Consider the following 23,399-nt stretch of genomic DNA (forward strand, 5'->3'; position numbering starts at 1 on the left):
TAAACATTTCTTATTTGGGTTACTGTCATTAATTTTATTTCTCCTCAGAAATATTTGCCTTCTCATTGTTCAATGGGCATATTTACTTTTAAGGAAAATTCAAGAAAAATATCCTTTTCTATTTTATTCGTTAATTTCTCTTTTTTTCATTCACTCTTTTTAATTTCTTCCTATATATAGAGAAAAATGCCTGTCTACGTGCAGTGATAGTGAAAAGCCTTTTTAAGAAAAAGAAGGCTGTAAAATGCCAAAAAAGTTAGATACACAGTTCTAATCTATTAACTTATTAAAACATCCTTCTATTTTTATATTAGTTGCTTGAAGCTTGCATCTCCTCCTGTCGCTAACATTTGATGCTGTAACAGCCTAGTGTTTACATACTTCAATTGGTCTCTGAGTGGTAGTTGAGCTCCTTAAATGGAGGACCTGCTTTGCAGCATGCATTTAACACTCAAATTCAGTATGGCTCTGTTGCGATTGTTGAAGTGTCAACACATACTCAGCCCAACAAACTGTTTTTGAGTAAATGGTTTTCGGCTCTCTGAGCTGAAAATTTAATTATTAATTAAATTAATTATTTAAAAAATATTTAATAGTTATTAAAAAATCAAATAATCATGAAGTATTCTTTAATAAAAATCTCTCGATTTCTTAAGAGCCAATATACTAATATCCTCCAATGAGTCAACTTTCACACAAAGTCTCGCAGTCTTACATCCTACACAGAGCAGGTTTTTTGCTTTTTTGAAACCATCAAGAAAATTGCCTGAACATATATTTTTACTCCTCTTAGGAGAAGTACAGGCACTGTACTACAAAAAAGATACTAACTGACAAAGGTTAAAAAACAACAACTACAACCCCACCCCACAGTTATAGATATAAATCCCTTATAGATGCACACTATTTTAAAATAAAAATTATTATTTCCAATTGAATTATTTCTCTTTATCACGTTGAAGCATCAACTGTTTTGTGATGTTTTTTTTTCCTAAGCAGAACTCCTATTCAGTAAATTATATGTAATGGTTATAATGATTAAAAAATTTCTCAGTCAACTTTGGTGTTGACACAACATGACAATGCTCTGCAAACCTTAATGGTAGCCATACTTTAGTCAGGGTGTGTGCTCATCTTCATTAATTTTACAATATATACAATATATAATTGTTACTAGTCCTGCCAAGGCAGTCAAATACATTTATAATCACAGTGAAACAATGTATCAAGTATGCTGTACTTCACTAAAAGCTGAGCTTTGATGAAAAACAAATGGAACCTCTGTTACTGCATATACTTTGTGTTGTATTGCATTACTGAAACACTCTGGGTGAATCAGGGGACACCAAAAGCCTTCCATGAAAGATTTAAAGAGTCACAATTTTCAACAACAATCTCAAAAAGCAAAATTAAATTCTCTATTCTTTAGGTCTTAAAACCTTTACTCTGAATCACAGACTCTGCTCTATGTATGCAAATAAACCTGGTGTTGTGAAAATATGCTTCACCCAGAATGCTAACTGGCATTATAAAAATAATTAAACTTGTTTATACAGTTGGCTTTAGAAACAGGGAAAGCTTTTTTGTCAACTTTCTTTCGGAGTATTAAGGCTCATTATGTACACTGCTTTCACATTTTGAATGACATCTAGAAAACTAACAGCATCATGATTTATGAGTACTTGAAAACATAAAATCAAATTCTGAGGAAAATACGGTTCTACAGATTGTAATTTTCCAACATACAATCCCCAGCAGTCGGATGTGCCCAATCCTAATGATTCCAAGACACTTTACCTCAGCAAGACAATGAAATGGGAAAAATTCCCATTTAAACTACACTTACTTTAAGACTTCCGTATAGCCCTTAGCTGCAGCAACATGAAGTGCTGTACCACCAGATTTTGCATGCCTGACATCATTTATATGGCCACTGTTGAGCCACTGCCTTGCATCTCGAAGCATTATTCGTTCTTCTTCTTTTCGAGCTGCCTCTATATCAACTCCTAAAACAGATAAGGAGGGGGGAGAGGGAAAGAGAGGACACGATGTTTTAATTCAAATACTTAAATGCAATTATATAACAAACCTTATTTCATGCTTATGTGGTACAATAAAGATCACAGCTAAATTTTACGAATAGTATTAGTAGTATAACAATTATTATAATAGTATATAGCTAGATATGAGTATCTTTTTGAAGATGAACCCCAAGAGCTTACGGAAACATCCATTTTAGCATCAGTATGACACTTTGCATGTATTACACAATTTTTCCCCCCAAAAAAATCTACTAAAATTGGCCCTCTGCTTTTAAGAATTTCTACCATCACAGTAACAATCACGAAAAAGACCTGTTCAAAAAAGAGAGAAAATTTAAAGTTTAGCCTTATTAAGCACTAAAGTATTAATCTTGTTCATATCTGTAGAAACTAGAAAACAGCCACGATTTTTTATACTAGTAGAAATCTATGAGAAGGGGAACAACCTAGCTTCTGAAGATTGTCAAGTACTTGCAAGATAGAACTATATTTTTTGTATTTTCTAAAGAAATTTTGGTTAAAAAAAGTTTGTCTTCTATCACTGTGGACAAGAAACCTTAAATAGCCAAACCTTTTGAGATCTCCCTTGGATTCTCAGGTAAAACAAACAAACAAACAAACAAACAAACCCGCCACATTGAAACCATTTGTACAGCAGATTCTCACAAAAAAAAAATCTCATACACTGACAAAAGGGAGGAACACAACATAACATTTACAATTATACACAGCAGTTTCAACAGGTAGAAAAAAAAGCTCAAGGCCTAAATAATGCAGCAGAAAAGTGGACTTGAAGAGAACAATGCATGAGTATTGCTCTATCTATGCTGACTGAACACCAACAACTTTGCAAGGAAACGGGACTCAGGAACTGTGGTTATCAAGAGTGAAAATATAACTGGGCTGACCTCCAAGAGAAAACTCATCAGTAGACCAACCCTCAGCAAAATGACTTTACGCGTATGATCTGTCTTAGACACTGATATGCAGGGTCTTGAGAAATATACATTGTTCTTCTGACTTTTTATTTTCTCTTGGAGCAAAATATAATTTTGACATGACAAAAACAAGTGAAATCTGGAAACAGGTACTGACTTACTGGATACAATCACAAACTTCAACAGTAACCTTCACAGCCTATAAAGCAGAAATTAAACTATTTTTTTTAACACTGAGATATGAAATCTCTCCCGCTCTTGGCCTCTGAACTAATTCAACCTTCTTTCATCTGTCCCCAAACTGTTTTTTTCCAGCAGTCATCTTTGCATCACATAACTCTTCTAACTGCCCAACTAATCAAGCACAATATAAAGCAATCACAAATAAGCTTATGGAAACCTAGAACATCTCTTTTCAACCCTACTCTACATAATTAATTAATTTTAATTGATTTTCAAAGCCTTCATAATGAACTGCAATTTCAGGCTCTAATGTCTTCAGAGAAACTGAGCTACTCATCCTTTACAGAGCAAATGAATGCCCAGAGTATGGAAACCAAACAAAATCCAACTTGACTGTTGCCCGTTCAGACATGCAACAGGAATTGAGCTGAAGGATAAAAAGGTCTGCATTAAAGAAATTATGAATATCATAAAAGGAAAAGACAGGAATGATATATAAATGATCGCATGTAATGTAATGCATCACTGCATTGTATGCATTACATGCAATGTAATGCATCAGAGGCTGGTGCCAACACAGAAATTTTGTTTTTTTTGACCATGGGGCGCTTTACTCGGCACCCGGCCTGATGGCCGCAGACAGGCCCCTATCTCTAAGGGGAAAACAGATCCTAGCCCAGGAGCTGGCAGGGCTCCTTGAGAGGGCTTTAAACTAGGTAAGAAGGGGGACGGGGCTGAAATAAGGCTTGTTGGAGCTGTGCCAGGGGGAACAATGGCAAGGCCAGGGGAGAAGGCAATGGCCCGACTGAAGTGCATCTACACTAATGCACGCAGCATGGGTAACAAACAAGAGGAGCTGGAAGCCATCGTGCAGCAGGCAGGCTATGACTTGGTTGCCATCACGGAAACATGGTGGGACCACTCTCATGACTGGAGTGCTGCAATGTCTGGCTATAGGCTCTTCAGAAGGGACAGGTAGCACAGGAGGGGTGGTGGTGTGGCTCTCTATATTAGAGAGTGTTTTGATGTTGTGGAACTTGAGGCTGGTAATGATAAGGTTGAGTCACTGTGGGTTAGGATCAGAGGGAAGGCCAACAAGGCAAGCATCCTGGTGGGGGTCTGTTATAGACTGCCGAACCAGGATGAGGAGACGGATGAGGAGTTCTACAGGTAGCTGGCAGAAGTTGCGAAATCATCAGCGCTTGTTCTTGTGGGGGACTTCAACTTCCCAGACATATCCTGGAAGCACAACACAGCCCAGAGAAAGCAGTCTAGGAGGTTTCTGGAGAGCGTGGAAGATAGCTTCCTGACGCAGCTGGTTAGAGAGCCTACCAGGGGAGGTGCCCCGCTAGACCTTCTGTTCACAAACAGTGACGGACTGGTGGGAGATGTGATGGTCGGGAGCTGTCTTGGGCAGAGTGACCACGAAATGGTTCAGTTCTCTATTCTTGGCAAAGTCAGGAAGGGGATCAGTAAAACCGCTGTCTTGGACTTCCGGAGGGCTGACTTTGAGCTGTTCAGGACACTGGTTGGCAGAGTCCCTTGGGAGGTGGTTCTGAAGGGCAGAAGAGTCCAGGAAGGCTGGGCACTCTTCAAGAGGTAAGTCTTAATGGCTCAGGAGCGGTCTGTCCCCACGTGCCCAAAGACGAGCCGGCGCGGAAGAAGACCAGCCTGACTGAACAGAGAGTTGTGGCTCGAGCTTAGGAGAAAAAAGAGGGTTTATAATCTTTGGAAAAGAGGGCGGGCCACTCAGGAGGACTATAAGGATGTTGCGAGGCTGTGCAGGGACAAAATTAGAAAGGCCAAAGCTCATCTGGAGCTCAATCTGGCTACTGCTGTTAAAGGTAACAAAAAATGTTTTTACAAATACATCAACACAAAAAGGAGGACTAAGGAGAATCTCCATCCTTTACTGGATGCAGGTGGAAACTTAGTTACAAAAGATGAGGAAAAGGCTGAGGTGCTTAATGCCTTCTTTGCCTCAGTCTTTAGCGGCAAAACCAGTTGTTCTCTGGATAGCCAGTACCCTGAGCTGGTGGAAGGGGATGAGGAGCAGGATGTGGCCCTCACTATCCACGAGGAAATGGTTGGCGACCTGCTACAGCACTTGGATGTACGCACGTCGATGGGGCCGGATGGGATCCACCCGAGGGTACTGAGAGAACTGGCGGAGGAGCTGGCCAAGCCGCTTTCCATCATTTATCGGCAGTCCTGGCTATCAGGGGAGGTCCCAGTCGACTGGCGGCTAGCAAACGTGACACCCATCTACAAGAAGGGCCGGAGGGTAGACCTGCGGAACTATAGGCCTGTTAGTTTGACATCAGTGCCAGGGAAGCTCATGGAGCAGATTATCTTGAGTGTCATCACGTGGCACTTACAGGGTAAGCAGGCGATCAGGCCCAGTCAGCATGGGTTTATGAAAGGCAGGTCCTGCTTGACGAACCTGATCTCCTCCTATGACAAAGTGACACGCTTAGTGGATGAGGGAAAGGCTGTGGATGTGATCTACCTTGACTTCAGTAAGGCTTTTGATACCGTTTCCCACAACATTCTCCTCAAGAAACTGGCTGCTCGTGGCTTGGACTGGCGTACGCTTCGTTGGGTTAAAAACTGGCTGGATGGCCAGGCCCGAAGACTTGTGGTGAATGGAGTCAAATCCAGTTGGAGGCCGGTCACTAGTGGAGTCCCCCAGGGCTCAGTACTGAGGCCAGTTCTCTTTAATATCTTTATCGATGATCTGGATGAGGGGATTGAGTGCACACTCAGTAAGTTTGCAGATGACACCAAGTTAGGTGCGTGTGTCGATCTGCTCGAGGGTAGGAAGGCTCTGCAGGAGGATCTGGATAGGCTGGACCTATGGGCTGAGGCCAACTGTATGAAGTTCAACAAGGCCAAGTGCCGGGTCCTGCACCTGGGGCGCAACAACCCCAAGCAGAGCTACAGGCTGGGAGATGAGTGGTTGGAAAGCTGCCTGGTGGAGAAGGACCTGGGAATACTGGTTGATAGTCGGCTGAATATGAGCCAGCAGTGTGCTCAGGTGGCCAAGAAGGCCAACAGCATCCTGGCTTGCATAAGAAGCAGTGTGGCCAGCAGGGCTAGGGAAGTGATTGTCCCCCTGTACTCGGCTCTGGTGAGGCCGCACCTCGAGTACTGTGTTCAGTTTTGGGCCCCTCGCTACAAGAAGGACATGGAGGTGCTCGAGAGAGTCCAGAGAAGGGCGACAAAGCTGGTGAGGGGTCTGGAGAATAAGTCTTACGAGGAGCGGCTGAGGGAGCTGGGATTGTTTAGCCTGGAGAAGAGGAAGCTCAGGGGAGACCTCATTGCTCTCTATAAGTACCTTAAAGGAGGCTGTAGAGAGGTGGGGGTTGGTCTATTCTCCCACGTGCCTGGTACCAGGACGAGGGGGAATGGGAGTTGCGCCAGGGGAGGTTTAGGTTGGATATTAGGAAGAACTTCTTTACTGAAAGGGTTGTTAGGCATTGGAATGGGCTGCCCAGGGAAGTGGTTGAGTCACCATCCCTGGAGGTCTTTAAAAGACGTTTAGATGTTGAACTTAGTGATACGGTTTAGTGGAGGACTTGTTAGTGTTAGGTCAGAGGTTGGACTAGGTGATCTTGGAGGTCTCTTCCAACCTAGACGATTCTGTGATTCTGTGATTTCTACTGTAGAACAGATATGTATAGTAAAACAGACTACAATAAATCAGATTCCTCAAGTTTTACTAATCCACTAACAACTAAAAAGCCAGACTTGGAACAGCAAACTGGCAAACCAAAGGCAATTACGCTGGCACTGCTGAAATACCCTTAAGGCAGTGGATGGCAGACTGAGGTTTGTATTACGTTACATATGAATTAGATTTTCCTTGATTGTTTTTTATAGCACAAATATAATAAAATATCTCTCACTGAGAAACCCTTAGATTAAATTAGGGTATTATAGCACATCTATTGCCATAACAAAAACTGCAATTCACCCATTATACAAGTAAAAAACAAACAAACAAACAAAAAAAACCACCTTGAAAATGACATACCAAAATTAAAAATTTCTATGACAATGACATCCAAATAGAATGAATGGAAGTATTACATGCTACTGGAAACATAAGGTGCCATTTCTTTGGTTCGGGGTAGCATGACATTGCTAAACTCCCTTTTCACCCATGAAAAATGCCTGTGCTACAAGGTGGTTGGGGTGCCGATTTCTTCCCTTTTGGTATATACACACAAGCAATGATAAGATCTAAATAGTCATTTCATGGAAAACTAACAAGAGACCACCATATCTGAAAAAGCTGTGGTTTTTTTTTTCCATAAATAACTTTCATTTTTTCCTGTTTTTAAATAATATTAAATAATATTACATGCAACTTCAAAACCTGAGGCTTTCCTTTTTATTCAAATTAGCTACAAGCTAATTTGGAATAGACCTATTTTTGTAATCTTCAGTTAATTCAAACCATAACAGATATTCCATAGCAACAAATATGCAAAAAAGAATTTAATTGAAAAAAAAAAAACACAAAAAAACACGCAAAGTTGGACAAAAGATTCTGTTCAGTAAGTAAATCTGGTAAAACTTTATGTCAAGGATGGATTTAAAGATAAAATTTTACTAAGTATCATAAAATAACTGAGGCAGGTAATACATTAAGTGTTTTAAGCAGGCAACTGAATTTCTAGACTCATTCACTTAATCTGCTAAAATAGTCATTTCAGCCTCTGCAATTTAATAAAAAATAGTAGAAACTACTGAAAACCCATTAATCTGAGTTAAGTCTGCAAGATAAAGGAAGACACGACTTGAAGCACTAAGCAGAGCTTAAGGAGAAGACAAAATATTGAAAGAAAGTGGGGTAAAAATCAAAGAAATGTATGTTTCTAAAACTGTCCATCTTAACACAATGCATGACAAACAAATCTGAATGGAGATTAAATTTTACATATCTAAAAATCTTTATAACTCTGACCAATGTGAAGAATTAAACCCAGAAACTTTGAATCAACGATGTATTTATAATCACGTATTCGCATTCCTCCAGAAGACTTCTACATATTGTATGTATGAACTAGTGCAAACTGTAAATTTTTGGGGCCTTTACATTTCATTTTCTTTTGGAATGAAACAGCAGTGCAGATCAGCAGATCTTAGGAAAATAATTCTCTGGATTAAATCATTTACATTTTCGTGTTTCCTGCCAGGCACAATTATGCTAATAAGTAGTTCATATATCACGTTAGGCACACTTATGTCCATCCCCTTCTTGCATGCCAGAGTTCTAAGTGAAAATACTCATGGCACAAGTAACTTTCTGCAGGCGAACAATCCTACATAAATTCCTTTCAACGGAAAACTGCTCACGTGTCTGTTTGTTTTGAAGCACTTTTGAGAAAAAGTTCCTCCAAAAGCCTGATCCTGAACTTCCAACGGCGAATGTTTAAGCATAATTTCTATGTATGCCTAGAGAACTAAAGAATTATGCCAAAATATCAATGCTTTGGCAGAAAAAGTAATAAATGTTAAATATAATACCCTGTGAGTATCACGAATGTATCTGTGAAGCCCCAACAAGACATAAAGGCTGTAGAGGACTAACAGCTGCATCAATACGTTATTTTACAAGACAGTACATTTCTGATCGTGTTTCAATAGATGAAAGTAAGAGAATCTTGCCGATCTAAACAAAACACCTCACGGTACTAACTGGCACAAAAATGGGAATTTCTAATAACTTTGTGTCATAGAAAAAGGGCTGTGCTCCGAGATAAGCTAAACATTGCTCCTATTATTAAATACAGCAAAGAGAATACGAACAGCCTTTATTATACCTTATATGGACCTTCCTCCTTGCTTTTGCTTTCACGACTCTGCCCTGAGACACCAGGGTGAAGGATCCTGCTGCCGCACCTTTCCCCCACCACTTTCTGCCTCCGGCCCGTAGATGGCAATGTGCTGCTGCCTCTCGGCTCCAGCCTCGCTTCCAACACCCCTGCATTAACCTCTGGCAGCCCAAGCACCGCTCCGATCAGTAATAATTTACTGCGAAATGCTCTCATTTCTCCTGATCAAGACGTGTCAGTCAGCAGCTGTGAGGAGGTCTGACGTGCCGGGCTGCGCGGGGAGCAGACAGCGGAGCTGAGCGGGACCTGAAATGCTGAATCAGAGCCTGAGCGCGGCTCGGCCATATAAAGGCATGTTTCATAGATACCGCCGGGAACAGCGGCCCACTTTTTACTTCATCGAGTTAATGTTTATATACAAACGTAATAGTTCACATTTCAGCCGCATAAACAAAGCTGAGTTAAGCAATACATTCGAGATAGTCTCATTACATTTACCTATAATTAAGAATGAGGAACATTGGCTTCTCCTTGGAAATGAGAAGCGGCCTGCCTTCCGCCCCAGAGGAAGTGCCGAGCCGTATCCTCACCTCCTGATTCACCTCACATCACCTCTCCCCACCAGCTCACCTCCCGAGAATGTTGCCTACCATCCAAAATAACCACTTGAGCAGTTAAAAACACTTTTTAAAAGACTTCTGATGATAAATAGCCTGCCACCACTAAAAAAATCACTTCAGACCATAATGCTTAACCCTACTGAAGACTTGAAGGAGAGGCAGCATTTAGAACTGACCGGCTTTAAATGTGATTAAAGTGGCAGCTGGGACTGAGGCGATGGCCAAGCAAAACAGCTCTCAAGTCTGCCAGCTTTCACCAGTGCACATGAAAAGACTTTACTAGCAAATGACAGCTTCCATAGCTATGGTATGCTGATACGCCACAGAGCTGAAATACAAAGGGTCACATCAAGAAACTGGAAACAGTGCTTTTAATGTAAAGGTAAAAAATTCTGTGGATTGCAGTGGCATCTATATACATGGGACTGGCCCATGATAAAGCCATCAGACATATGGAGAAACAACAAAACAGGCGCTAGGAGAAGTTTTTGTATAACACAAAATAGTTAAAACATATGGTGTGCAAAGGCTATAGTTGTTCAGCACTACACCTAAATAACTTCCATAAAACTGCTAGTTTTCCTATTAGTGAAGTGTTCTGTTCAGATCTGTGTCAAAAAATCTGTATATATTACCATGGTATGTTTATAATTCACCTTCTCATGAAGTATAAAATTAAATTGTGTTTTAAGCTTAAAAATAATTAAGCCATTATTTGTTCACTCTATAAATAACGTAATAAATGTAGCTTTATTTATATACCAAAACCAATATAAAGATATTAGAGAATGTTGCAAAATTAGTCCAAATTAGACAAAATTCAGTAAACAATCTTTATTCTCCTTTGAAGGTTCGGGTAGAAAAATGCTTTCCCTATTATCAGAGTGCTGTGGCTTCATCTATAGGATAACAAGTCTGTTAGTTCAGAATGACTGCAGAGCCCATTACATGAACACAGGCCTGCTGTATGCTCAGCAGAATACAAGGTGGTCTCGTTGCGGGACCTGTGGCCCACATCAGAGGACACAAGAAAAGAGAGAAGAAGCCTGAACCAAGGGTTGCACTTCAGAAGTGTTGCACGAGGAGATGGGAATAACTGAAGAAAGACAATAATAACAGGCAAGTTCTATTCTTTTGTGTCCAATACTCCTACCAAAAGGACATGTAAAACAGGAAGCTTAATTGGGATAGCTGACCACCTCCTCTCTAGACAGTTCAGATTTTGTAATCTGAATGCTAGAATAGGATGAGCAAACACTTTGGATCCTTCTCTCTATTAAGCCTGCAACGTCACATAGAGCTGAACTGTATTCTATTCTACAATTTCTGTCTGTGAATTTAGCGTCTCCAGAAGCTCCCATTTTCAGTGCTGTAGTTAGATATATCCTTAAAATGTAACTCAATGTTTGTGAAAATTGGTCATAAATACAAACTAATGAAGGCTGAACTGAAAGACTGTGATTTAAACTTTTCCTATATAGACTCAAGATCCACAGAAGCAGCAAAAAGGATAAGCTACTAGTATGGTGATTCTCCTCAGATCTCTAACAGAAACAATGTCAAACATCATCACTTCAAAATATCTGAAATCACAATGAATCAGACCAGACTGATCCACAAAATAGCCCTGACTGCTGATGCCAATATGTAGGAAGCCATATTCATCGCATTAACTAAGCAATGCAAAAAAAGAAACTATAATAAATGTAGGAATAAATACACATTAAAAAGTTGCCAAAGACAAGAAAGAGACAGAAAATGCCTGCATAATTGTCACGCTGCATGTTATATCTACACAGGGGTAAGATTTTTGGCACCCAGGTTTGTTCCTTTTCATAATAAACTGGCTTATTTTCCACTACCAGTAACACTGAAATGGGGTTTAATGTTCCAGAGACCCCACAGGTGATTTGGTTTATCAAAACTGCAGTATTGCTTTATTTTATACAAGGAGCAATGGTAAAGCTGGAAGCATATTTGCATTTAACCACATGTACATTCAAAGATGAAACTGTCACAATACATCAGTGTTAAATCCATGCCGACATAAACGATTAAGTTATTTTAGAAATTTGAACTTCTCTAGCCACAACGTATGTACAATTGGGCACTTTTCAAGTGACCATGATCATGGCTAAACAGTCATTCTGTATGTAATATTACTTTATGTGCAAGTTAAGGATGCCACCAAATGCACATTATTAAAAATTTTATGCTGAGGCTCCTGTGTCTTGTGATTTATTAAGATATACACTCCCATTTCATACTCAGATTCATACTCTTTCTACTCCATCTTCATTCATGATCATTAAATATTTCCTGTGATTTTATTCCTTCAGGTAAAAACCCTTAGTTTTTACATCTTCAGACACAAATTCAGAAGGAGGGATGCTACTTGCCTTCTTCCCTGTTTTCACAAAACTGCAACTCCTAAGTGGTCTTACAGTCAAAGAAACTAGGTAGAAGATATATATATATCTTACATATGAAATATGTATATATAAAACAATGAAAAGAATAATTCATATAAAACAAAGCACACATGAAATACCTAGGTTGAAACCTTGCAAAACTAGTTCTAGATAAGATTTAACAGCGAAGAATATAGACTTTTCCACGTTCTGTAACAGGCCTATAAGCAAGCATTAATACCAGTTCCAAGTATACATGCACATATATGTATATATAAAACATGTGTGTGTGTACATATATGTGTATATATATATATATACATAACCTACATATATATATACACATATATACACATATATATGTACATAACCTACATACATATTTATGTATGTAGGTTAGACTTTAGAGCACCGTTAGCACCAGGAAGGCAGAAATGCTGTCACAAATGTTCAAAGTGTGGTCACTCTTCAGGACAGCATGAAGTTCCCTGTTCTCCACAGGGCAGTCAAACCACTTCGAAGCAGAGTCCTAGGAAGTTTCTCACCTTACATGGTGCCTCCCTCACCAATATATTTCTTGAATCATCATAGAGAGACCAGTCTTCTGAAAAACCTTCAGCCAATCCAGTAACTGGCATAAACACTTAGCAGGAATGCTTGAAAAATAGGTTTTCCATAGCAACTGAAATTCAGTATTTTAAAATAGCCTGGATTATCCCTTTGGAAGCTAATAGCTACACTGTGGGAACATCTCCTTTCTTCTCAGGCTTGTAAAAACAGTGCCGTAGATAGTCTACTGTAAGCTTTAAATATAAAATATGTAAACTACACTGAAATTTTCAATGAATTGTGGCATTTAGTTTAGGTTACCAATGCTGATTTTACAATTGGGCTGTTCAAAATAATTAAACTTGAAAAAAGAATAAAAAATAATGTTGAATCTGCACTGTAAAGATGTACATAAAAACTTATAACAATGTATTATCAATAACATATATAAGGGAGGTTTTGCAAGAGTTTCTTTTCTGAATAATGTCAGTTTTACAAAGAACTACAGCCAATTAATATGGTATGCCAGTAAAGTCAAATGCATCAAAAACTACACAAAGAATTTAGACTGAGGTACATTCCAGAAGTGACTCTCCACCAAGGATTAACAGTATTCTTAAAAAAAAATAAAAATAAAAAAATAATAACAACTGTGCTTTTTTCCAAACTAATTAAAATTGACGAAAAAATATTCATATCTATCTAATCTGGAGTCTTTTATGTGCTAGCTATAAGAACTATCAATTAAAATTAAGTTAGCAGCAATAAATAATTGAATCAAAGCCTCTGTTGAATCTACAGCCTGCTTCTATGTATTAGCACCCATCTCTTATTTCCCTGTATATCATGTCACCACTTTCTTTTCAATATTTCCTTTGGGCATTAAACAGGTTTAAGCACACAAATTAAATCATGGTAAAGCCTGAAGCAATTCTTGTTTACTATTACATTATGTAAATCTGTTTTAGAGATATAAAATCAATGCTATAAAAAAGTAACATAGGAAGAAGACTTTTAAGAGAGAGTAAGATGGCCAGAAGTAATGGAGAGGCAGCTCCCTAGCACGCCCCTCACAAAGGCTCTGTCTTTACAGACTGCCATCTTCCTTCAGAGTATGATGTAAGTCAGACTACACCATCCCTCTTCTTGTACTTACAGTTTTGGGATAGTAATGCATGCCTATCAGACTCAGGACGATGAGTCAATAACATCTGAATGTTCTCCCATCTGTGGACTGGGAAAACCTGAAACTTTCAAAAACCCTGGAAAAACCACTTGAAGATTGCAAAATGGGAAATAGCAATGTAAGGAGGTAAAAAGGATCAGAGAAAAATGAATCAGAGAAAAATTGATCAATATGTTTTTTTAGAGGCCAGTCCCTCTTGCAAAGATGTCACTGCTAGCATTGCCCCAGCCATTTTCCAGGAGTAAAGCGCACATATTTAGGATATATGTTTTAAAATGATACTATCAAAATCTCACACAAATCACAGAATCACAGAATAGTCTAGGTTGGAAGAGACCTCCAAGATCACCTAGTCCAACCTCTGTCCTAACACTAACAAGTCCTCCACTAAACCGTATCACTAAGTTCAACATCTAAACGTCTTTTAAAGACCTCCAGGGATGGTGACTCAACCACTTCCCTGGGCAGCCCATTCCAATGCCTAACAACCCTTTCAGTAAAGAAGTTCTTCCTAATATCCAACCTAAATCTCCCCTGGTACAACTTTAGCCCATTCCCCCTCGTCCTGGTACCAGGCACGTGGGAGAATAGACCAACCCCCACCTCTCTACAGCCTCCTTTAAGGTACTTATAGAGAGCAATGAGGTCGCCCCTGAGCTTCCTCTTCTCCAGGCTAAACAATCCCAGCTCCCTCAGCCGCTCCTCATAAGACTTGTTCTCCAGACCCCACACCAGCTTCGTTGCCCTTCTCTGGACTCTCTCAAGCACCTCGATGTCCTTCTTGTAGCGAGGGGCCCAAAACTGAACACAGTACTCAAGGTGATTTGATACCTTTCCATTAACTGTTACATGAATGCTCACCTGCATGGTGCTCTCAGGAGGGCACACAAATTACCAGATTGAGCTTAAAGTTTCCTGACTGGTTGTCAGGCCTAAAACAGTTTAAGACTCTTTATCCTAAGAAGTAGTTTCAGACATTTGGCATAGCAGAACGGTACTCGGAAGGTCAGAACTAGATGCAAAGCGTGGTTTATGTAACACGGTATAGTTGTTTACTCTTGTTTCAGTTATTCTAGGCTTTCAATGGAAAGGAGTTCCCTTTGGGCTGGATTCACTTCATGCTAACACTGACATCTGAGTCACCGTAAAAGTGCCTACTTCCCTCCCACGGTAATTTACTTCAATACAGATGTCTTGCTTCAGACACAGTTTAAAGCTGGGATACAGAAGTCTACATCCCAGATGGACTGTATACCATCCATACTATCTGAACACCAGTTAAATTCTGTTGAGGTGAGTGAATATAGGAATGCAACCAACACCTGGGTTCAGTACTTCCAAGTTCTTTCTTCTCAAAGGGCTGGGATGACTCAAAATGCCTGGAACACAGCTTCAGCACTGTACATTGTATTGACAACCCTCTTTAAAAAATAATTGAATTTAAAGTTGCTAATTTAACACGAGTTTTCAAAAGCATATTTAGTGTTCGATAAACAAAAACAGCCTTTCATATTCAAAATTACCTTGTCTATTTACTTCATTCTGAAGCAGCTCTTCCATTGCTTCTTCTTCAGCAATATCTAATGGAGTGTCTCCTTCACTATTTACAGCTCCTACATGTGCTCCTTGGCTAATTAAATACCTGCCAACAGAAAAAGAAAAACAAACTTTTTGGTAAACAAAAAGAGAAGGGGAACTTCAACATAATAAAGCTGATGCAAAAAATAGCAGCCATTAGGATATCACATGCAATGGATATATATATGTACACATACAATTAATTGAAGCAACCATATTTGGTATAAGCAAAAAAAAACTTCATGACTACCTACAATGCCTGAATACCTATATGTCTTTTTATCATACTACCCATTTACATGAATAGAACTTCAGTTTGGCACAAAGATTTCCAGTCATATTTAAATACACACTTGCATGAACTGAAAGAAGAAAATGGTTAGGTGATGAACAAAATCAAACAAACAAACAATGGCTGAAACACCAATACCCATGAGCTCCATGTATTAAGCCACTCTTCCTAGAACATCCATATTTAGTGGCACACCATCTTTCTATAATCATTCTTTCTATACCCATATATTCCTTGAAATGATGACTCTCAGTCTCTAAGGCAGGTTCATAAAATTAATAAAACCAAAATCACCTCTGGTCCTAAGTATCCCCAAAGTTAGCTTTTGTTGGGGAAATGAGAGAGAGAGCAAGCAAGCAGTACTTTGCACTTTATTCAAGTCCCACATGTCTAACTGGTTTGTTATTTGAAGTACTACTATCTTAGGATGCAACAACCTGGACTCAGTGGAATTGATTTCTGAATTTTAGATTAAGTCAAATGGATGGATTCCAACAATAAATCAAGAAAGGATTAAGTTATTTCACAGTTTTAAACCATAAGCCTATGAAACTACTGAGGACCTACAGAATAAAATGTAGTCGGCTTCTAAGAAGAAATGAACAATAGAGAATAGTCTTACACTTTCCGACCATAACATTTCTATTTCCCTAACAAACTAAATTGTTTGAGCCACAATAGCACTCAGCAAAAGCACGACATTACAAACACACCTTCTGTCTTGCAGAGCTTAATTTACACCTTCCATATATTTGAGGAAAAAAAATAAAAGGAAATACTCAGACCTGAAGAACTAGTTACCCACTTGGTAACAGGTATCAGAAATCAAAAGCGCTTTTTTAACCTCACTATGGTGGAATGTCAAATTATGCAGAAATTGATCACAAAATTAATCCACCACTCATACAAATACTTGAAAATATTTCTATTTAACCACTGCCAGTTACTAATGACAGATGCCAGACCTAGGATAATTTTTTCCTTATCTTTATTCAACAACCTGGCGCTTCAAGGATCCTCCTTCTTCTCTTTTTTCTGATGTATGATTTTAACAGCACTTGTTATTAAACCTCTGCAATTAAGTCAAGAAAAGGTAATGACTGACAGGCCACAAAATGGAAATGAATTCCCAGAAGTGTAACTATATCTCCTGGGACACATACCACCAGTTGACACTACTAGCTTTGATGCTGGTATGTTGTGCTGTTTTTATTCTATTCCTCTTGAAAGAGCGTTGCAGTGACTCTTAACCTCTTTTGAGCTTAAAGAATTAACTTCTGCTTGAATGAAAAATTAATTCAAAGTAACTAATTTTCTCAACAATACTAGTTCCACTGTTTCAAGAGTTACACAGCATTTCAGGTTACATATCAGATAATTGCTATACAGGTTATTTGCTAAACAGGCAAAAACAACAGGGAAATGTAACTTTCTAGCAATGTCAAAACTTTGGACTCAAAAACAAAGTCAACCACCAACAAAAATATCGTTATTAAAAAAAATCCCAAGTCAGCATTCAGGTACTTTCCAATTTCTTTTTTCTAAAATAAACATAAAATTGGTTCTTATAAAAAGTGATTTTACCTGTTTCTACCTAATGCCTGCAGGGAAAAAATAAGCAACTTTTGTAAGGAAAATACGTACCTCACTGAAGTGGTTGTATTTTGTTCAACCTGTTCATTCAGTTCTAGACATATAGATAAAAGGATACAGTGCGTAAGATACAGGGCATAAGACTGCTCCTGATAAAAGGAACAGTGCATAAGAAAGTGTACGGAAATGAACAAAAGGCACTTCAGAAAGTTATTTAGCCATATGAACAACTTCATGGTTTTTACTTTAAAGTAAAAAAAAAAAAAAAAGCAGCTTACACACCAAAATGAGACCAGCCAAGTTGGAGGATCAGTAGGGCTGGAGAAGTGGAGTTACTGAGTTCCCCTTTGCATGTGCTTACAGGGTTTTGGTTTTACTGGGTCAGCAAAGGAAGAACCATTTGATGAAAAAATGAATTGGTGAACCTCCTCCAAATTCACATTCGAATTGAAGGGATGGAATAGGTAGGAGAAAGCTGACTTGCTGGGGAAGTGAGAACATCTCCGTGGTGATGGTCCTTTCTCAGCCTTCCCTTGGCCACTCCATCCAGGCATCCCCTCTGCTACCCGCACTGCAGGGATGAATAATGAAACAGGAATACCCAGTCTAAAAAAATATTCAAATGCCAACTCCTCTAAAGAAACCTTCTAAACCTGCTAATGAAAACAAATGTTTGTTCTGTTTTTCACGCCATTCAATAACAGATGTCCCTAACCTGAACAAGTTTATGCATTTGTTTATTTTCCTTTACAGTAATAATAGTTTCAGCAAAGCAATGACAAGGTTCAGATGGTACATGAAGTTACCCTGGTGCCTACAGGATGGTAGCTTTAATTAGGAAACCTGGCACTGTCATGGGAAGGGAGAACAATCATTTCAGATGTGTAGGTGGCCTGACTCTGCATCATGTACAGAGAGAAAACAGATCTGGTAAGAGAGATCAAGAGAACGATGCTCTGTGTTTTAAAGGCATAGCTGAGCAAAAGTCAGCACAAGAATAACCCTACAAATCAGAAGATCTATTTTTTAAATCACTTTCCAAATGAACTGTACTTCAAGTTAAATGTTAATTAATATTATGATTTTGAATATGGACATATTTGACATTTCAGTTATTCCGGTACCATATAACTGAAAATTTCAGATGCAACAGTGTATTATTTTGCGTAAGTATGTATGCATATTAAAAAAGTTATCCACATTTCAAAATGAAAGCAAACAATTGCTTTTTAAAAACTTTATCAAATAGTTATTACTTTCAACTTGAAATTTCACCTTTCTAAAATAAGTAAGCAAAATATAACTTTAATTTCCTCAGCTGATATTTAATTGACACATCTACATGGTATACAGTGAAAAAGAAACTGGAACAGTGCAATAAAAGTCTAAAACTGTGGCCTCTGACACCAAGTCCAGAAAGAGGTGCTTTATGCAAAGTAGGATGCAATGGAAAAGTTAAAAAAAAATGGACCTCCACAGTCACCCGCTTATAAAACATTTTGGAATGGCACTTAAATTTGCGTCTTTTGTAATTTGTTTGTTGTGATACAGCTATGTTCAACAGACAGCTATAAAAGAATAATTCAGGAAAATATGACAATTTATATAATATTCTGGTAGGTGCTCATTCAAAATGTAAGTAAATGAGAAGAGAACAGTAGTTTGATCTATACCATGCTTATTTGGGGGGACAAAGCTTTCAAGTGTTGATATTCAAGCTAAAGCACCTACTTTAGATACTATCGTGGTCCAAGTATAAAGAATCACAAGTATCTTACAAATACCAGGGAAGACAAGAGCAGGAAAACAAAATCGTCCCTGACACTTTTGCCCTGATGTTTCCATGACAAGCGTTATGCAGTCTGGGTAAGACTGGAAGAACAAGTTTGCTTTTGTGATAGCACTGCTTCAGGAAGGTGAAAATACTTCTATCTGAAATCTCTGTTTTAGGAATCATTGCTATATATTCCTCAATAACTATAAAAGTATAAGCTGAAGTTAATGACCTTGAAAAAAAAAAGATGAAGTGCTTATTTAAAATCATTATTATGTAACCCAGACTCTCTTCTATCACATTATGAAAACTACATTTAAACTTTTTTAATAAAGAGATGGGATCTCAGTATCCCTCAGACAATAAATAATATCCCTCTGAGATTACTGTATGAAAGCCAGTGAGTCCTTACCGAAACTAAGCTCAGGAACTGCAAGTTAAAAATTTTACCCTACAACTTGGCCTACAGTCTGAATAAAAAATAAAAGGAATAATCGTCTTCAACTGATGATTCTTTCGGTTGAAAATTTATTAACAAAATGCATGTAGAGACACAAAGTAAGCTGAGAGGAAGATGCCTCTCTGAAGACAGTATATGCAAACTCAGGGATTTAGGAAGCATTTACTTCTGAATCTCAAACTTTGGATTTTCTAAACTTCTTCAGTTGCAACCAGCTTGCTATGCTCAGAAAACATTTTAATATTATTTACTTCGGCAAAAGAAAGGGGCATTCATTTACATTCAAACCTTGTCCCGGTTCACCTTATCTGGAAACAAGTTTGAGAAGTAATTAGGGATATAATTAACTTTAAGTACTTGCTGAACCTGAAGGTCACAAAAACCATGGCAAGCAAGAGGCAGGGCAGAGACTTGGCTCCTGAATTGATTCAGTTCATTACAACTGCTTGCTGGACTCACCAGGAGCTCAGCAGCAGAAATGAGCGCTGCCTGCCGCTTCGTCAGACCACTGGACATGATCCTCTAACCCCCAAAAATGTGAGGAGAGGGACCCTCCTAAAACATCTCTTATATTTGAAATAAGCATGTCTAGGTTGGCCTTGCAGGGAAACAAGATTTAATGTTAGCAGGGCACCAACCAACAGCACAACTGATCTCCCAAGAGCTTTTAACTAATTACCCATTTCAGATAAGCCCAGCTGTTTTTGTTCTGTTCTGTTTTCTTCTTTTCTTTTTAAATCCATAGGTGCTGGAGTTCAAATTAATTCCACAAGTGCCTTTTTTGAATGATAATGTGGAGCCAAAGATGGAAGAAGTGTCACCGTGTTCACGGCAGCTGTGCAACCATGTGGAGACACAAATAAACCAAACATCTGCCCCACAGTTCACAGGAGGTAAAAACAAATTAAAAAGTTGCAAATCTTTGGAATATATATTTTAATTGCCTTCTTTTAGCACAGCTTGCCAATTAATTTTGCTGTATTTTTTGAATAACGTCTTGAAAAACTTTTAAAAGTACATCTTTGTAAATCATTCAAATTACTAGTAAAAAGACATCAAAATCTGGCCAAACAATCAGACCTTCAAGCCACATCTAACAACTTAAAACTATAAAATTTTAATATTGCTCTTTATTTTTAAGTTAAAGTACACTAAAACTGTAACACCCGATCCTTTTGAGACCTTCTATTGGTTGCAGTGTCTGGGAATATTTCTTCACGTAACCACTACCAGAAGAGTTTCACTTCAAATTTAAATTCTTGCCAACACTGTTATTAACTCAGACCAAAGTGGAAATGTTACCTCAAGCTGCCTAGCCCTTCTCAAAGCCATTTTTGGTTTATTTAGCTTTTTGTTTTGTTAAATTTACAGAAAAAAAAAAAAAATATATATATATATTTAAGCAAAGCAGTAACTACCTGTATACAACCTGGGTAACAAGATATCAAGAGATAAGTTCACAGCCTCTACGTGATTCTTACACCGTTCAGGTGCACTGCTCAACATAATCGCTCAAAATAACAGAGTAAAGAAAGGCCTTTTTAAATTTAAAACCGAAACACAACTTAAATCATACAAAATTGAAGCAAATACCCAACGTGAGGCAAGTGCCTCACAGGTGTCACCTCGGATGGCCGAGTTCTCCTTGTCCCACGAGGTGACGGGTGAACCAGGCCAGACAGCAGGCCGCTCTGCACAGCCAGGGCCTCTTCACTCTTTCCAGTGTGAAAAAAAAACTACAAATAATTTCCCCTGTTCCCATCTCTATACAGATGAAACATTCCTGCAGTTGACTTTTCTCTCGAGATGTATTAATCTGATGTATTTAATATATCAGATGTATTAAAGAGGAAAACGAAGGCTCCATGTTAAATATCAGAACCAAAACTACATAAATTTCATTGGGCCAAGAATACTTTGTGCTGAATGATTTTAAGACTGATGTAGAAGAAATCAAGTGGCCTGAGAAACAAGTCAAATTCACAGGAAGTCTTACTCAGGAACTTTGCAAACTGCCATCTTACGCTGTCAGCCACCACTGTGCCTCAACCTGCTATCTCTAAGCATTCAGGATCAAGTCGAAGTGGACGTAAGGAGACAGGCTACTACGAAGCCATTTAAATTACAATTGAATCATAATAAAACTTGGGAATTTTTAAGGTTATGTTTGTTTGCAAATTCTAGAAGATTCTCAATCACATCTTTCTCATTTGGGAGAACAAAAGCTGCAGCACTTCCTGAAGAGGACTGTTCCCCCTAAGAGCACTATGGTCAGCTAGCAGCTACACAAAACACCAGGTTAAAGAAGGCCAGTTAGGATTATTTGGCAAAACAGGACAATTATTTCTCCTGAAATGCATGAGTGAAAGATTTTCAGACAGCTGATATATCAACCAGAGATCTCAGGTGAATTTATGATTTCTTCTTGCAAACTACAAGAATTGAGAATTTCAAATGGGTAGAAATATTTAAAAAAAATGAATAAGAAATAATAGTTGAGAAACAGATGACCAAAATTATTTTAAGAAAATAGGAAGTGACAATTTCTTTTCAATTTTCACTAGTCGAATCCAAGTTTCAGAGTATGTTTTTTCTAAATTATGGACCGATTAGAAAAGATTTTTATATCCTTCACTATGCAAGAGACAGCAGCAAATCCAGCTTGTCCCGATTCTCCCTCTTGAAGCTGTTATGAAAGCATCTTGAACAGTCACACACCTTTGCTTCAAAATTACCAAATACTCCCAAAGCTAACCAAGTAGTAAAACACAGAGATGAGGAAAAAAAAATCCACTAAGCAAACAGCTCTTTCTATTGATTCTAAGTATATATATGTGCAAAAGGTATTTATGAAGACAGTACTCCAAAATGTACCAAAACAACACTGAGCTCTCTCTGTACATAGGTGGCTGTCCCTAGCCCCCACACCTAGCTTGCACACCCAAGGAAGCACAGTAACTAGAATCACATCTGTTTTCCTTTTTGGTATGCAGGAACATGGAAGAAACAGTGCAGATAACAGAATCTTGTTATTCTTAGTCCTCCTGAGTTCCAATAAACCTATGAAAAAAGCCAGCAATAAGCTCTAGAAATACTTGTACGTAGGTGGCTACCTAAACATTAACTGCACAAAGATGGAACAGTAAAAATTCCTACCCACAGCAAAAGAAAAGCAACTAAGCCTGCATATTTTACCGTATCCATAAAGAGGAAAGACATATGAGGGGTGGCAGAGCAGTGTTTAGGTGAAAGTAAACAGTAACTGAGACGATGGAAGTCGGAAACATGAAGAAAGCTATATAGGGAAACGTGCTAGAACATATTCCTCCCCCTCTAAAAAAAAATAGGAGGCCAGTACTGCCAGGATGAATACAGTGCAAAAACTTCAGTAGAACAGAAAGAAAGTGAAACAAAAAGTATTTTTAAAGTGCATATTGAATGTTAATTTCATTATGCACTTTGTGAACAAGTCCCTCTTTATTTTCAAGTCTTTGAAAATTAAGCCACACTTTTTATGCTAGCTAGTGAAGGCATGCTGATTTTTCAAGCTCAAGCATATGAAATTTTATAGCAAATACTTTCAAAATTAACATGATTTTTTAAACAAAACAAAGCAAAAAAAAAATCATCCAAGTTTTAAGCTATCAGAACAACATGTTTTGAAGTCTAACATTCTCAAAAGATACTAGAAACGATGAAACATAATAACATCTGTCAACAAAAATACATGCGGTTTTTCAACCACAGATAACTTTTTTTTTCTCCAGAAATACTGTTTGTTATCTAAATTTAATTATTTTTCTTGCACTCTATTGTGCAAAAATGAAGGTTAAGTTTGACAAATATCTCGATGTCCCTTCAAAAGAGTACAGTAACTTTAACTCATGATGCTCTCTGTGCTCAGGATGCTTTCCTGTAGTTAATTTGCAA

At 38.2% G+C, this 23,399-nt stretch overlaps 1 protein-coding gene across 6 annotated transcripts in view; it reads right to left on the reverse strand.

Moving 5' to 3' along the window:
• The window catches only part of PPP1R12A (protein phosphatase 1 regulatory subunit 12A), a 130,098-nt gene that overhangs the window by 51,109 nt on the left and 55,590 nt on the right, over positions 1–23,399 (reverse strand). For all 6 annotated transcript variants that reach the window (XM_040554021.1, XM_040554056.1, XM_040554043.1 and 3 more), the window contains exons 3-4: positions 15,296–15,414; positions 1,847–2,006 (exon numbers count right to left, since the gene is read on the reverse strand). In XM_040554021.1, coding sequence (XP_040409955.1) covers positions 1,847–2,006; positions 15,296–15,414 — 279 coding nt within the window. The remainder of the gene's footprint in view (positions 1–1,846; positions 2,007–15,295; positions 15,415–23,399) is intronic.

Source organism: Cygnus olor, chromosome 1 (genome assembly GCF_009769625.2).
Source record: "Cygnus olor isolate bCygOlo1 chromosome 1, bCygOlo1.pri.v2, whole genome shotgun sequence".
NCBI classification, from domain to species: Eukaryota; Metazoa; Chordata; class Aves; order Anseriformes; family Anatidae; genus Cygnus; species Cygnus olor.